Source organism: Thermobia domestica, chromosome 7, assembly GCF_964235325.1.
Source record: "Thermobia domestica chromosome 7, izTheDome1.hap1.1, whole genome shotgun sequence".
In the NCBI taxonomy this organism is placed as follows: domain Eukaryota; kingdom Metazoa; phylum Arthropoda; class Insecta; order Zygentoma; family Lepismatidae; genus Thermobia; species Thermobia domestica.
The window spans coordinates 249,785,779-249,802,700 of NC_137460.1; the positions used below are offsets into that span (position 1 = coordinate 249,785,779).

The following is a 16,922-nucleotide window of genomic DNA, read 5'->3' on the forward strand; positions in this document are numbered from 1 at the left end:
TTGCTCACATGAGATAACAGGCTAATTGGTCTATAGTTTTCTGGGAGAGTCGGATTTTTACCTGGTTTATGGAGAAGAATGACTTTCGCTTCTTTCCAAGCAGCAAACCTGAAGGATGCCTGTAAATAAAGCAGCAAGATAGAGGAGTAGCTTCCGTGTCCCACGTTTCAGTAGTTCCAGGCGGATCTAATCAACTCCAGGCGCTTTATTGTTGGGCAAGTGACAAAGTAACGAGAAGTCTCTCTGCGCTGGAAAAGGCGGGAATACTGCCAAATTTTATTAAGTGTGACTCCACGAAAAAGTGTCTCCCAGTACTGCTGGGTTTGTCGTCGAGTGATGGTCTTGATTTTGTCTGTAAGGGGACATGTACATATGTTGTGAGGAATGAGAAGGAGATTTATGCTCATATGCGAATGATGCGCTGTGTAGAGAGCGCAGGTTCAGCTAGTACATATATATATATATATATATATATATATATATATATATGGATAAATAGATAGATAGATAATTATGTGTGTGTGTGTGTGTGTGTGTGTCAACGACCTATTGCAGTTTCTTTCAAAGTTGAAATTTAATCAATTCACAAATTTGAATCACCTAAAATCCAGGTTACATAATGATTTGTGGATCGCATTACTTAGATAACTCTGGAGATTGCTGTAGTCAAATTACAATTCATAATATATATATATAATTTCAATCTATAATATAATATATAACATATAATTTCACTAACATGAATAAAGACAAGAAACAGTCGTAGACTACACTGAGACTTGAGAAGTTTTCCTGATTTCCAAAGATAAACGACCATTTTCCTTAACATGCAACTAAAAGAACACAATCTCTCCAGAAATTCATTATCTCAATAAATTGTACAAATTCTAATTGTGTTCTATTTTTAAAAAATATTTAGTAACAAAGCTACTTTTAAACTTATAACTTTTCAAAATATGCTACAACAACACGAACCCAACTTTCTGATTACACAACAGAACACGCTCTCTTCATTTTCTTCATCAACGTCAGTTATACATTCACCATTCACTATTCCAACAGGATGTTCCACTGGAACATTCACATACACATGTTCGTCGGAGACTGTCAATTTGTCCTCTTCCAATGTATTTTCATATTCTCTCTTTTTAAACTGATCAGGAGAATAATCGTCAATTTTGTTCACTTCACAATCTACAACAGCCACTGCAATATTATTAACGGTTTCAGGTTTTTGCCTACTATAAGGTCCAAGAAACTCGGATTTATTACCGTATTCGGGACTGCTCACAAAGGTACTTGAGTTTGGTTTTGATACATCTAAAGGTTTCAGAACTGGGAGCTGAGCGTACACGCTCTCTTCATTTTCTTCATCAACGTCAGTTATATATTCACCATTCACTATTCCAACAGGATGTTCCACTGGAACATTCACATACACATGTTCGTCGGAGACTATCAATTTATCCTCTTCCAATGTATTTTCATATTCTCTCTTTTTAAACTGATCAGGAGAATAATCGTCAATTTTGTTCACTTCACAATCTACAACAGCCACTGCAATGTTTTTAGCGGTTTCAGATTTTTGCCTACTATAAGGTCCAAGAAACTCGGATTTATTACCGTATTTGGGACTGCTCACAAAGGTACTTGAGTTTGGTTTTGATACATCTAAAGGTTTCAGAACTGGGAGCTGAGTGTACACGCTCTCTTCATTTTCTTCATCAACGTCAGTTATATATTCACCATTCACTATTCCAACAGGATGTTCCACTGGAACATTCACATACACATGTTCGTCGGAGACTGTCAATTTGTCCTCTTCCAATGTATTTTCATATTCTCTCTTTTTAAACTGATCAGGAGAATAATCGTCAATTTTGTTCACTTCACAATTTACAACAGCCACTGCAATGTTATTAGCGGTTTCAGGTTTTTGCCTACTATAAGGTCCAAGAAACTCGGATTTATTACCGTATTCGGGACTGCTCAGAAAGGTACTTGAGTTTGGTTTTGATACATCTAAAGGTTTCAGAATTGAGAGCTGAGCGTACACGCTCTCTTCATTTTCTTCATCAACGTCAGTTATATATTCACCATTCACTATTCCAACAGGATGTTCCACTGGAACATTCACATACACATGTTCGTCGGAGACTATCAATTTATCCTCTTCCAATGTATTTTCATATTCTCTCTTTTTAAACTGATCAGGAGAATAATCGTCAATTTTGTTCACTTCACAATCTACAACAGCCACTGCAATGTTATTAGCGGTTTCAGGTTTTTGCCTACTATAAGGTCCAAGAAACTCGGATTTATTACCGTATTCGGGACTGCTCACAAAGGTACTTGAGTTTGGCTTTGATACATCTAAAGGTTTCAGAACTGGGAGCTGAGCGTGTAAATTATCTATTTTTACATTGTTGTGATGACCATTGTTATAATAATCATTGTTATTAGTCTTAGATTTTTGTTTCTTCCTAGTTTTCGGAAGTTTTGACAACGGTTTTTCTTCTCTTATTGACTTTTCTGCGTACACATTTATCATTTTAGATGTAGATGACCTTCCAGAAACCAACGTTGGAGAATTGTGCTTCAACTGAGCATTTACATTTTTGGGAATAATTTGATTCAATTCTAAAAAAATGTCTACCAATCGAATTTTTGAGTTTTGGGGGTTCACTTGAACTTCCATTGATGAGTTTTGTTTCAAATGATTATTTAAATTGTTCCATGACATTTCGTTTGGTGGGGATGTCCTGATCGACTGATTATCTTGTACTGGGAACAGTGCACAGCTATTACTAGTATTGGGATTAAGAGAACGTCTGCTGAGCTGATCAGTATTATTATTATTAGTTGCATCATTAATTGCGGCGTGTTCTCGCTGCTGAATACGTCTTTCGTCAACACAAAGAATTTCATTTCCCTGTTGGCTTTCTTCCAATCCCCTGAAAAAAAGTGAAATTCAATTGAACACAATAACTACTTCGTATAAGTGGCGGATGCAAAGCGTTTTCGTATTTTAAGATTCCCTATCACGGCGAAATTAAAATACCACTAATTTTGCAGTAATTATGTGATATCTTCAAACAGATAAAAGATACTCGAAAAGTGGAACAAGAGCTGATAGACAATATTATTTTATACGAGATACTGTTATCACAACCCGCTTATCTGCTTTTGATTTCCAGTCATTTAAAAAAATGCATTTATTTCAACGTTTCTAAATGGCTGCAAACGAGAAACTAATAGGTGACTCATGATAACAGTGTCTCATGCAATCTAATATTGTCTAGCGCGCTCTTGTTCCACATTTCGATTATCTTTTATTTATTTGAAGATATCACATAATTACTATAAAATTAGCAGTATTTTAATTCGCGGTGAATAGGCCTCTTAACCACACATTTAACGACGTATTATGTAAAATACATATTTACTATATTATAAAAATACTCTGCTATGGTAGTAAGTACAGCAATTAGTATACGGAATTTTTGGACTTTCTCCCACAACTTTTTTATTATCAAAATCTTGTTATATGCAATTATGATACAAATTACTATAACTGCAGTCCGGAGACCAAAATAATGTTCTCTATGCAATATGGTGGTAAATGGAGGATGCATAGGCCCAGGCAGCTAAGGGAAATGATACTCCAGAGCTCCAGGAAGCCAAGAAGTTCAGTGTTCTTTACGTATTAGCAAGTTTAAAAGTTACAGGAGCGTATCAAAACAAATGGTCCACCCTATATATATTCGGGTAGTATTAAGCACTTTAGATGGACTTTAACTTTCTGAAAAGCCACCAGTGGCGTACCTAGAAAACTTGTTGGGTGGCATGAACTATACTTTTACAAGGGGTCTAAGAATTATAATAATTACTTTCAAAGAGATTGTTTTAGCAGACAGCGATTTAAATAGGTCCCAATTTTGAGAAAATTAATTCTGAAGAGCATGAATTCTATTTCAATAGGCGTAGTTTGGTAAAACTCATTTAATAGGAAATGAAAATATTTTCTGTTTGTTTGCGTACACACAATGTAAGTTTTCCTTGACCAATCCAAAAAAATAAAAAAAAAACTAAATGAGAAATATTTCTCTCTATCAGAGATATCAGGAAGAATTTATGTATCCCGTCGTCGATTCGGTTACTGCTTTTACAAGACCTAACCGGGTTACTTTCTTGGCCAACTAACTCTTAAGGGGCCTAATCACTGCGAAATTAAAATACTACTAATTTTACAGTAATTATGTAATGTCTTCAAATAGATAAAAGATAATCCAAATATGAAGCAAGAGCGCAGTGGGCATTATTATTTTGCATGAGGTACCATTATCACGAGTCCGTTTGCAGCTATTTAGAAACGCGAAAATAAAAGCCGATTTTCTAAATAGCTGTTTTTTTTAAAAAAAAAAAGAAGGTAAATGAGCCGTGATAACGTTGTCTCATGTAAAATAATATTGTCTAGCAAGCTCTTGTTCCACTTTTTGATTGTCTTTTATCTATTTGAAGATATCACATAATTACTGCACAATTAGCTGTATTTTAATTTCACCGTAACGGGGCCTCTTAAAGCCCTTTCTGATAATGTGCTGCGTCAATAGTTCGATACAATGTGCTTTGAATCAGGTAACAGCTGCGTTTTGACTTTAGTCCTCATGAACATGAGGTCTCGGCTTTAATTTCCGGTAGGAGAGCATACTGAACGCATTATGTTGGTTTGAATTCAACAAACTGTAGGTCCACATCTCATGTAACTACGGCGCTGACGAGGGAGCTGAATTTCAAGAAACAAACGAGTAAAACATTTTTACAAAAGCAGAACGAGAGAATGAATTCCTCATCTAATGTGAAGATACATAGACAGAGTAATCTTCACTAAATACATATGAATCAACCTACATATTTTAAGGAAGGCCAAACATAGAATTTCTTAACTTTACTGTAAAAATAAACTCTTATTCAATAGGTTTTGCTGCATTATACAGATCACCCAATATATCGTATACTTCACTATCAATTATTGAAGATATTGTCATCGAGCTCTATCCACAGGTCGATTCTCTGTATTTAATTGGCGACCTGAACTGTGACCAAACTTGCATAAACAAACCTGAAACGGTATATTTAAACTCAATATTAAATAGGTTAAATCTTATTCAAATAATTAATGAGCCTACTAGGATAACTGAAACAAGCGAATCTTTGTTAGATGTTATTGTTACTGATAACAGAGACAGACTGGCGTTGCATGGTGTTAGTCCCCCTATTGGAAATTCTGATCACTGTGTTATATACATGGTTATTGATATTAATAAACCGCCTAGCCCGAAACCTGAAATTCTTAGCTGTCGAGATTATGGTAGTTTTGATGAAAATCTTTTCTTTAGCGATGCTCAATACATACACTGGGAAAACATTGAGTCATTTGAAACAATAGACGGTAAGGTTTCCTTTGTACAGGACGCATTAACACATATATTCGATGTACATGCTCCTATTAAAAAGATCAAGCTTTCTAAAACTAAACTCCCATATCTGTCAAGTAATACCAAGCTATTAATGAAATTGCGCGATCGAGCACATCTCAAGTTCAAGCGTACCAAAACCCAACAAGATTGGAAAGAGTTTAAAAGGCTTAGGAACTTTACGACGTCAGTGGTTCGACAAGAAAAAATTGCTTACTTCTCTTATCGTATTAAAAACTGCACTGCAGTTAAAGACAAATGGAAAGTAATACAAGAGCTGGGTCTTTGTAACAGAAACAATGATGTAGCACTTTCCAGTGAAATCAATGATCCAAATGTTATTAATGATCATTTCGTCAGTCTTCCTGGTTTGCCTCCTATTAATTCTGAGAGAGTTGACAATCAAACTAAGAAATTTCTGTCTAAAAAACATCCACAGCTACAGACAACATTTCTATTTAACCCAATAAATGAATCCGATGTGAGAAAGGCGGTACACAGCATAAAATCTAACTCAGCTGGCCTTGATGCAATAAGCACTAAAATGATCAAATTAGCGTTGCCATTCATACTATCACCTCTAACGAAAATAATTAATTACTCACTAGTTAACGGCTGCTTTCCTACTGCCTGGAAAACAGCAAAAGTGGTACCGCTACCAAAGAAACCCCGCGTAACTTCCTTAAACGAGCTACGTCCAATTAGTATCTTACCAATAATGTCAAAGATCGTAGAAAAATTAGTAAACCAGCAATTATACGACTATGTAAATCATAATAATATTATCCCTATTATTCAATCCGGTTTTCGTAAGCATCATAGTACTGTCAGTGCGATGCTCGAGGTAACAGATGGGATATTAAACGCAGTTGATAACTCTCAAGTTGCAATCATAGTCCTCTTAGACCTAACTAAGGCCTTCGATCTAGTTAATCATAACCTGTTGTTGGCTAAACTAAGGTATTATAAATTTTCTGATACCGTCATAAACTGGATTGAAAGCTACTTACTAGGCAGGAAGCAACAAGTATATCTTAGGACAGCTCAAAATCCCTTATCTTCGGCACTCGTTATAAACAAAGGAGTACCTCAAGGATCAATCTTGGGTCCCCTTTTATTTTCTATTTACATTGCTGATCTCATAGATTCCATTAAATACTCTACTGTGCATTGCTACGCGGATGACACACAACTTTGCATCATGTCATCACCACAAAATATTGAACAAACTGTAGAACTTGTTAATAGAGATTTGACCTCTGTATCTGAATGGTGTACTGATAACGGTCTTGCCATCAACCCTAGTAAGTGTACATTTACGATTATAGGAACCTCACAACAGTTGAGTAAAATCAAGGCATCGGATCTAAAAATAAAAATTATGGACACTTATATTTCTTACTCTACCCATGTGAAAAGCTTAGGACTCATATTGGATAAGGAACTAAACTATAATAATCATATATCTACTCAGTGTAATAAAGCTATTACTTTATTACGTCGACTTTACAAAGCCAAAGACTTTCTATCTCAGTCTATGAAATTATATCTCATACAAGTTCTTGTTTTACCGTTATTAGACTACTGTGACGCTGTATATGGACCATCTCTCTCTGTTTACAATTCTAAAACTATACAGAAAATACAGAACTCGTGCATTAGGTTTGCCTTTAACTTAAAGAAATTGGAACATATCCTACCAGTGCTAAATAGAAACGACATTTTAACAATGTCGAGAAGAAGATACCTACGCTATAGTTGTCTAATATATAAAATTCTTAAAACTCAATCCCCACAATATTTATATTGTAAATTTACAAAGCGGTCACAAATTCACTCTCACGTTACGCGTAACAGTGAGAAATTCAATGTACAAAGACTGAAACTGAAGATAGTGCAAGGATCATTTTCTAGAGCAGGTCCGAGAGTATGGAATGCGATACCAAAAGCTCTCACGGAAATAAAGTCATTTAATTCATTTCGAAATTCATTAAAATCACATTTGATGAAATCCCAGCGACTGGCCTCTGGCACTTACGACATGTACAGTTTTATGTAAGAGCTTAGCTAAATCCAACAATATCGATACTTTTTATTGCATATGTCACTTGTTTATTTTCTGATTTATTCTTTTACTTGTATTTTTTAAAGTTTTTTTTCTGTTCCTTTTGATGTGTAATGTTTAATATTGTATTCTTTTGACAAGGGTTAGGTGGTAGAGCAGCCATGGCTGAACCTCGCCCGCTTCAATAAAGACATTTTCATACACATAAACCATACTTACTGTCTTTTGACATCTGGATCTCTTGGTGCTTTGGTAAGTCGAAATTTTGGTTTGAAGTATTCATCGCTGCTCGAGTCGTCCTCATCAGATGTTTCATCTATATTTGATTCTAAAGTGTCCACCACACGCGTATTCAAAGATAGGACCTGCCAGGTAAAAAACTACTATTAAATTTTACGTTTTATTAATGAAACATCATCCCGCATTATTGCTTAGTAAAAATATTTTTTTCAAGTTTAAAAAAACATATTTTAAGTGACGATATTTTTCTACTCCAGAAAGCACACAAAAGACACAAGACAATGCAAGAAATATTTCATGAAATGTGTCTGAATGCATCTAGCTCATTTGAGAGTAAATAGATGTTAAAACTATTTTTTTTATTTACCTCTACTCTAATAAAGCAATTTTATGGGTTTTCGCTTGTGTAACTTTAAGTGATCTCAAAGTACCTAAAGCAAAATAACTATTGATAGTTTAACATTACATGGAGATTATTTATATTAACTCTAACAAAAGTTCTTTTTCGTAGTCTATACAAAGCTTTCAAACTTTCTGAAGAAAGTGGATCAAATTACTTATTCACTTTTTACTTGTTCAGAAGCAATAAGTTTCATAACACACAAACACACACACACACACACACACAACCAAGATTATACGAGGCGCATCCGGAAATTAACTTTCACACGCGTCCCATAGCTAGGAAACCGTAAGTTGCGCGAAGCGACTGAGTTCATGTGAGAGAGTAAGGTCCTAGCATGGTGCATGCGCCAGAGGAACTTCCCTACTGCTCTCAGTCTGTGTTCGTAGTTTGAGGGAAATTTTTCTAATCTAGGGAAATTTCATAAGTAAATTTTGCAAAAGGGAAAGAAGGGAATTTTTTTGTAAAATGTAAAAAATCCAGCGAAATTCTCTAGATGACTGACTGACCAATATCAATGCTTAATTTTTCTTTGTTCTTCAGAAATAAATCAATACAGTTGTTATAGTTTGTGTGTAGTGAAAGTAGCATAATTGCACCATTGTTGGCTGGATAGGGCACGGTGGCTCTGTGGTATAGCTCTGGTGCGTGTGGTCCTTGGTTCGATCCCACACCAAAGTAAGTTTGAGGTAAACAACATCATGGTCGTGGATTTTCTTGAGGTACTGCCGTTTCCTCCCACTTTCTCATTCTTCCATCATCGTCTCCCTTATCCTAAAGGCATAATCGTGGGACGTTAAATTGGTTGGATGTATTGATTTCATTTTGTTGGCTGAGTGTATACTTTTTCAAAAAAAAAAACAAAGAAAAAAGGTGAATGAGAAAAACTAAAAAGTAGAAGCAAAAAGCAAACGAATAAAACAAATGTGGTAAGTATTTTCTCTAATATAGCAAAAGTAATGTTATCACATAACTTCTGTCAAAGGTATTGGACACTCAACAAACTAGGGAAAATTTGATAGGAAAAGGGAAAATTTTGTGTCAGTCGATGGAAATTTTCTTAAAGAAATCTACGAACACTGCTCTCACTAGCGTCTTAGCAATGGTTTAAGATGGACGTTCCTATTCCAGCTCCCTCCGCGTGTGAAGTGCGAGCAGTGATAAAGTGCCGAAGCAACTGACTCAAGAACACAGAGCAAGGTGCCTGGGGTCAGCTTTTTTTTTTTTTTTTTTTTTTTTTTTTTTTTTTTTTGCAAAGATACCACGATGACGGAGAAGAGTTTCTGGACCGGATCATCACAGGGGATGAAACATGGGTTACTTTCAGGACTCACCATGCACATTTTGGCGTCCTGCTGCAAACTGTCTACACTAAAAACGCACCATTTGCTTGCTCGTGACGTTAGGCCCATAGACCTGGCACAGCTGACAATGATTTCAATCGGCGCTATGCCCTATGCATTCAAAAACATTATCACTGCTCGCACTTCATACGTGGTGGGAGATAGAATAGGAACGTCCATCTTCAACCTCTGCCACGACGCTACTGAGAACACTAGGGAAGTTCCGTTAGCGCATGCGTCATGCTAGAACATTACGTGCACGCAGTCTCGCGCAACATACGGATTCCTAGCTATGGGACGCCTGGGAAAGTTAGTTTCTGGATGCGTCTCTATATATAAAGAATGAAGAAACCAATACATGATCGTTAGTTCTTTATTAAATACATGAATTTACGTTTATACATAAATAGAATTAATCTCATCAAATTGATGAAAATAAAAATAATGAAGAATTGGGCATACACAATCAACATATTAAATAGGGATATGAAGTGAAATTTTTCTTATGTACACGAAGTACACAATCCTCACGAAGTTAAATCTTGTGTGTATACTATAGACGATTATGAAGATAGTTTTACCACGACATTGATGTTCTATTCTCCCAGGACACTTAGACGCAAAACACTTAACATCTTGAAAGAAGCTGGAGCTACTAGATGCCGTTCATTACTCCCGCATTGCCTTAAAAAAAAAGTCTAATATACCCTGTGTACGACGTGCATTCAAGTGATAACACCTCCAACTTCTGTTATCAGGACTGGCCAGGGCCGTGCCGTGGGGGGGGGAACGAGCAGCGCGACGGCCCCGGGCGCCGAAGTAAGGGGCGAAAAATTCGGGACAAAAAAGGAAAAAGATAGGAAGAATTGCTTGGAATATATGTATGGGGCGCCATCGTATACTCTCGCCCCGAGCGCTGATTTTCCACGGCACGGCCCTGAGGACTGGTAACATAGAAACGTGCAGTTACCAACTTGTGCGAGGCCGAGATTGTCTTGATTTTTTGTCACATAACGTTCTTCCTTATTTGAATCGTGGCACGCACGAACATTTATGACACATTTATGACACCATCATCACATGTCTCACTCAACTGTTGATGAATTTCAAGCGGTGTCAGACCAGGCGAATGGAAGATACAACGAGTATCCTCTCAAAAACAGTCATCACTCTCACCACTGTCGCTAGAGTTCTGTGTGCCGTACGGTGTTACAACGTATGTCACCCATGGACAACGATTGCTCGCATATTATAAAACAAATAGCACGTTTCTATATATTACCAGTCCTGAGAAAATAAATTGGAGGTGTTATAACTTAAATGCACATAGTAGATATTGTAAATTTTTACAGATGCTGAGCGACACCCTCAGTACGCTTCAGACAGAAAATATGAATCTGTCCAAGTTATAATCCGTACTACGCAAACACGTCAAAAATCAAGAAAATATTCATACGTGAGTGACAAATTTTAATGTGAGTGCAAGCTTAAACTGCTCGAAGTAAACACGAACTTTTCCACGTTGCTTTCTCTCTGTATATATCAAACAAAATATTAGGTAAACAGTAGCCCAAAAATGTGTCTAACATCTGATAGTAATCACTGCGTTTATGTGATGCTTACTCAATCTAGCTGACTATTAAAGTTTCAAATCCTAAATAAATAAACGAAATACTAAAGAAACCTATTTCTTCTGATTGACCTAGGATAAAATCCAAACACCCACACTGATGCAATAATGATTATTTCCGTAGCAGACGGGTTTTGTCGGAAATTGTCTAAAAGGGACAATTAAGGTCCCAATCGATTCAATAGATCCTAAGGAGTGTTTTAAAGTTGGTTTCATCACTTGCTGATGTCTGGTTACCGAGATATTCAACATCAAAGTATAAGGGAGGGCGCCATAGAAAAATTTTCTATCTGAACGTATTTTACTGTAATCCTTTCCCTTCTTATAAAAAAAAAAATACTTCTGAGATTTTTTCTTTCATCCATAAAGGCAAGTTCTTTATTGATACTAATTTTGCAAATTATTCAGTTTTCATTGTTGAATAAATTCTTTTGCTAGTAACTAAGTACTTCTTTCGGTAAAGGTGCTATTTTCAAGTTAAAACCCCTTCCATGGGATCTCCCGTTTCCTCCCACTTTCTTCATTCCACCATTTCATTCATTTCTCATAATCACCGCCTCCTTTAGCCTAAACGCCATAATCGTAGGACGTAAAACTGAAAGATTTCATTTCATTTTTCTTTTCTTTTTTCTTTCTTTCTTTTTTTTTCAATGTGATCCTTTCACACTAAAAAAATATTCCTAAGTGGTTTTCCTTTATCCATAAAGTCTAACTTGTTGTTTATTGATACTAATTTTCGACCTTATTTACTTTTCATTGTTGAATAAAACTCTTTTGTTCTAGTAACTACTTCCCCTTTCGGTAGAGGCTATGTTTTGAATGTAAAATCCCTTCTATTTATTGTTTTCAATGTAAAATTCAATAGCGTTTTAGCCAGTTATAATACACTGTATAAGCTCGAAAATTAGTTTCAATAAAGAATAATTTAGCCTTTATGGATAAAAGGAAAGATCTCAGAAGAATTTTTCTTATAACAAGAGAAAGAATTACAGTAAAATTCATTTAGATAGAAAGTATATGGAATGAGTTTTGCACACTACAAACTGCTAAAAGTAAAAACTTGAAATTAAATGGTACATAGAATTTGTGACATAAAATAGCGCTTATGAAGGATTTGATGATAATTTTACTTGGAAGGGAAAGAATGGGGATGAAAATTATTATAACAAAATGTTCATATCACGAAATCCCTTACAGTTTAAAAAACAGAAAAAAAATATATTTAGACTTTTCATTTAAATTGTGACTGACCCTTTCTCGCTGTTCCACAAAGATGTGCTGGTTTCTGCCGCATGCGGTACGCTTTAGAACCGATTTTCACAATTTGTCTATGGCTCCCTTTCCTTACAGCTACTTTCATCTTGAACATCTCAGCAACCAGACATCAGCAAGTGATGAGACCATTTTCAAAACACTCCTTATGTACTACTGAATCGATTGACTCTTTAATTGTCCCTCACAATTTCCGATAAAACGCGCCTGCTACAAAATAAGAATTGTGCTATCAATTCATTTATTCAAATACAGTTTTTGGTACTCCAAAAATTCAGTTTTTAAACTCTTAGATTAAGAAATTCAATTTATAGAACTTTTAGCATCTCATAAGAACAACACTAAGTAAGGCCGTATGGATAATTATTCGAAATAATTGAGTCGTTTCATTGTGAAGGCTTCCTGGCGTGGTTGACACCCTATAAAATTTAGTGTTGACCAATTTGTACTCTAAGAACGTAATGGAATAAACAGAGTATATTTAGAAGCAAAACAATTAAATTGAACATACCAACTTCAAAGTGACATCTTTGTTGACATTATTCGTAGAACAATAGCTGTAGATGTCGTTGTACTGTGAGATCCAATTGTCCGAGTTATTCCCTATCCACACTCGAACTCTTTTGGTGGCTCCTACCTGCTCTAACTCACAGTTCACACTTTGATCTAAGACAATTAAAAGCACGAGTTAGTTTTTAACACTGAATGCAAATAATAATAAATAAAATTTTAAAAATGATACCATTGTAACATAAGGTCAGTAAGCACAATTTTGTCACACTAAGCTTTGAAGGATCATTGTAAATCCCTCAACATTGATATGGTAAATATACGCATTATCAGTTTAACGGAAATGCCTAAAGTTAGAAACACGTCAACTGTCTGGATTGGTAACAATCACTGTACAGTAAACTGAGCAAGGTGTGATAGTAGAAAATGGCTCATCTCGTGATTTCTAAAGAAGCCAAATTGTTTGTATTCTGTTTTGTGTTGTGACCGTGCCGAAAGTGGCAAGTGTGTCGCTAAACACAGTGCCCAAGGCGATGACCAACAAAACTCACGATGAAACCAGATCGGCGAAGAGTAACAGTGGTCAAGATAAAGACTTAGTGACACATCGCGCCGAGCATTATAGTCACTCAGAAACGTCATGCAACTCCAGTGCAAGCAACGCAGGAACTCGACCAGCACCTTCCACAGTCTGTGTTGACAATCATAGTCGAGTTTCTAGACATGGACATACGGGTTGCACGGGCGATATTGCTGACAAGGATCCAAAACGCTTCAGCACGACGCCAATGGTGTAGGAAACATGCAAGATGGACTGCTGATGACTGGAAACGTGTGGTATGGTCGGATGAGTCATCGTTTACCTAATTTCAAACCTTGGGACATGTTTCTAAGTGGAAGACCGCCAAAAAAGCGTATAATCAGCTGTGCTGTACAATACATGGACCACAATATCATGGTTTCCAGTAGGTTTCTATGCTTACGCTTATCGTTCACGTGACGGCACGTCTCATCTAGCCCCGGTGCTGAATGGAACGGTAAATCCCTATTCAACCAACCAATCAATCAATGGGGAAACTAATCTGGATACACCTTTGCTTGCGCTACTCGGTGAAGAGGCAATATTTCAGTGTTGACTGACCCTTGTAGCTTTGTAAATACTCTGAGGTTTTTTTTCTGCAGATACAGGTAATTTGTGATCGAGAAAGCTTATCGATAAATAAGCAGTGACATTTTAATTTCCACGAAGTACTTTTTGTGGTTTACTGGGAAGCGAAATAGCAGATTGTGACGTCATAGAGCATTTATTTGGAAATAAGTAAAGGAGAGTTCCAGATTGAAAATAAGTTATGATGACATCGCATAATTGTGTGTGGTATGCGTCTTCCTTCGTTGGAAGATTGCTAATATGCGCGTTGTTTATTTGACTTCGGGTTCGATTCCCAGTGTAGGAACAGTAATCGATATCACGCATAGCTTTTTTTTTTTCTAAACACAGGCATTACATTGACAACCAAATGACCAATCTCTGCTATATGCGTTAAGTAATTACACTTTATTTTTGTATTTCTATAGTAGTCTCAAATTCTAGGCCGATTATTCTCCAAATAACTACCGCTCATGTAAATGATAAAAGTACCCACGTTTGGATAACTTTATTCCTTATTGCGCTTTTTACACTAATTTGAGAGTTTTGAAACCAATGAGACTGTTTTAAAACATATCTGTTCACGGGGTAGCGGGAAAATGACCTCAAAATCTGAATGTTTATATAATTGTAATATTCCGCACATGGTTCTGCTGACAAACAACCTACACATGCTTATGTTTACAAGCATTGACCATGTGCGTCCTACTATGACTTACTACTGTGGCAGACCACAGGAACACCAGAGTTACCGCAAGTCACATGGCAACGAAAGACCACCAGCGCCACCACCACATTGGAGTACCTACATAATCAGAAGGATCACAGTGATTATTATCAGTCTACGGCTGATCACTTTCACTCTCTCAGCTTCCTTGGAGCGTTGACAAGAACCTAAGCCAAAGCCTTTAGTTTGATCGGAACTCTAGACCTCCTTTCCTGCCCACTTAGTTTATTAAGAACTGTATCGGACTCCTAACCTCAGCCACCCAGCTTGCTTGAAGCTTAGTGGCCTTTATGTCCCCTCCGCTTGCGTGGAGCATGGGGATCCTAAATCTAATCCACCTTCCTTGCTGCAAATTCTGTGGAGATCCTTCCCTAGGTTCCTCGAGCCTTAGAATACAATATTTTACCCAAGTGTTAGAGAATTTTACATTATAGTGATCTTTGTAACATGCTGCTTATAGAATACAGGATTTTGTAATAAAACTTGGTAGTGGGCTTCTGGTATGGAGCGTGACTCTTTACGAGTCAGAGACCTGGACATTGAGAAAAGCTGAAATGTCCAAGCTGGAAGCATTTAAAACGTGGTGTTGGCGCATAATGGAAAAGGAATGAAGACGTACTAAAGGGAGCTAATGAAAGATAACAGATCATGAAGATAATACGAAAAAGAAACAGCATACTTGGCCATTTTAGTCGGCACTCCGATTGGATCACTGTGTTGATAGAGGAAAAGGCAGAAGGAAAACCAGGAAGAGGAAGACCAAGAACAACACATTTTAATTACGTCCCAACCGTGGTTGGAGAAGGTGTATTGAAGTAGAATATGTAGACGCAGTTAAGAAGAGACCTTATCAAAGTATAAAACAGTTCTCCCAAGCGAGAGAAAAGTTTTAAAATTTCCATGTTGCCCACCAACCTATGGTTGAGGTGAACAAGAAGAAGTGGGAGAAAAAATTCCGGACTATAAATGCTTTCTCATGCTCTAACCATGCTTGCATAAGCACAACTTTGTAATATGTATTTATGTGGGCACGCTTGCCATTTGCATAAGCGGTACTTCTTTAATACTTTTAAACTTATTTCTAAAAGAAAAGAATGCACGAAGCACTTAAAATTTAACTGAACTTATAATAAACGTGTGTAATAAAGAAGTTAAAATGTATACTTACTTTCACGAAGTACATCCATTAAATTAAACTGTATCAAAGAAACACCAAATAGTCTGACGTTTTCCTTTTGGAATACGAAATATCTTCCGTCTTTATTTCGGACAATTCCCTTGTCTACACCTACAGACATGATACTCCACTCACTTTCAGGTTCCTGTTTAACATATTGCTCTGCTGAATGTTGTACTCTTGTAGATTGGTGCACAGACGCTGTGACACTAGCGTAAGTTCTGGTTTTTGCGTCAAAATCGGGTGAAACAGAATTTAGTTGAACGATCTTCTTTTCATTACGTTGAACAAATTTATTTTGGGCACCGTAATCTTTATCATTTTTAATGATTCTGGCATTCGTAGAGCGATCATAATTCTTTGCAATCATTACACGATTTTTATAATTCACTTCTACCTTGCTTCGAGGAACTGTTTTTGACTCTTCCATGCTCTGCCTTCCATGTTCTGTTGATAAGTGGGTAATGCACTCAGGCTTTTCCCCGATCCACACAAGTGATGCATAATATTCACCGGCTCGGAGGCCGCTTTCTCCGCTGTGTGCGTTGAAGTGAAGTGTTACACCAGGGCGAATAGTACTGTTCCAGCTTCTGGGTGTACACTTGTTCCCATTTATAAATAACACATCTTGGGTGAAAAATACATGTAAACGTAATCCTCGGTATAGAGATGTAATCGTTCCAGTTTTATATCGATTGTTGTATTGCAACACTTTGCCTCTCAGGGCATTAAGCTGCGGTGGGTACTCCATCCTTCTATTTTCTATTTCAGTAGGTTATTTTCACATAGTCTTCTGTGAATATTTGAAATTTATAAGGTATCTTACCTGATAAGTCAATTAAATTCTATTGTACAATCATCTACCCCAACCAAACTTATGCCAACTCTTAGTTCCGCTTACATGTCACCACTCAAACGTCCAATATTCTCC

General features: G+C 36.6%; 1 protein-coding gene across 1 annotated transcript; it reads right to left on the minus strand.

The window, feature by feature from the left end:
• Positions 1-407: 407 nt before the first annotated feature.
• Positions 408-16,742, minus strand: LOC145690798 (uncharacterized). The gene is made up of 4 exons (XM_081766087.1): positions 15,983-16,742; positions 12,942-13,096; positions 7,762-7,907; positions 408-2,954 (listed from the first exon to the last, which is right to left on the minus strand). Exons 1-4 carry the CDS (start codon positions 16,740-16,742, stop codon positions 950-952), a joined length of 3,066 nt encoding a protein of 1,021 aa, XP_081622213.1. The 3' UTR covers positions 408-949.
• Between the last annotated feature and the right edge of the window lie 180 nt (positions 16,743-16,922).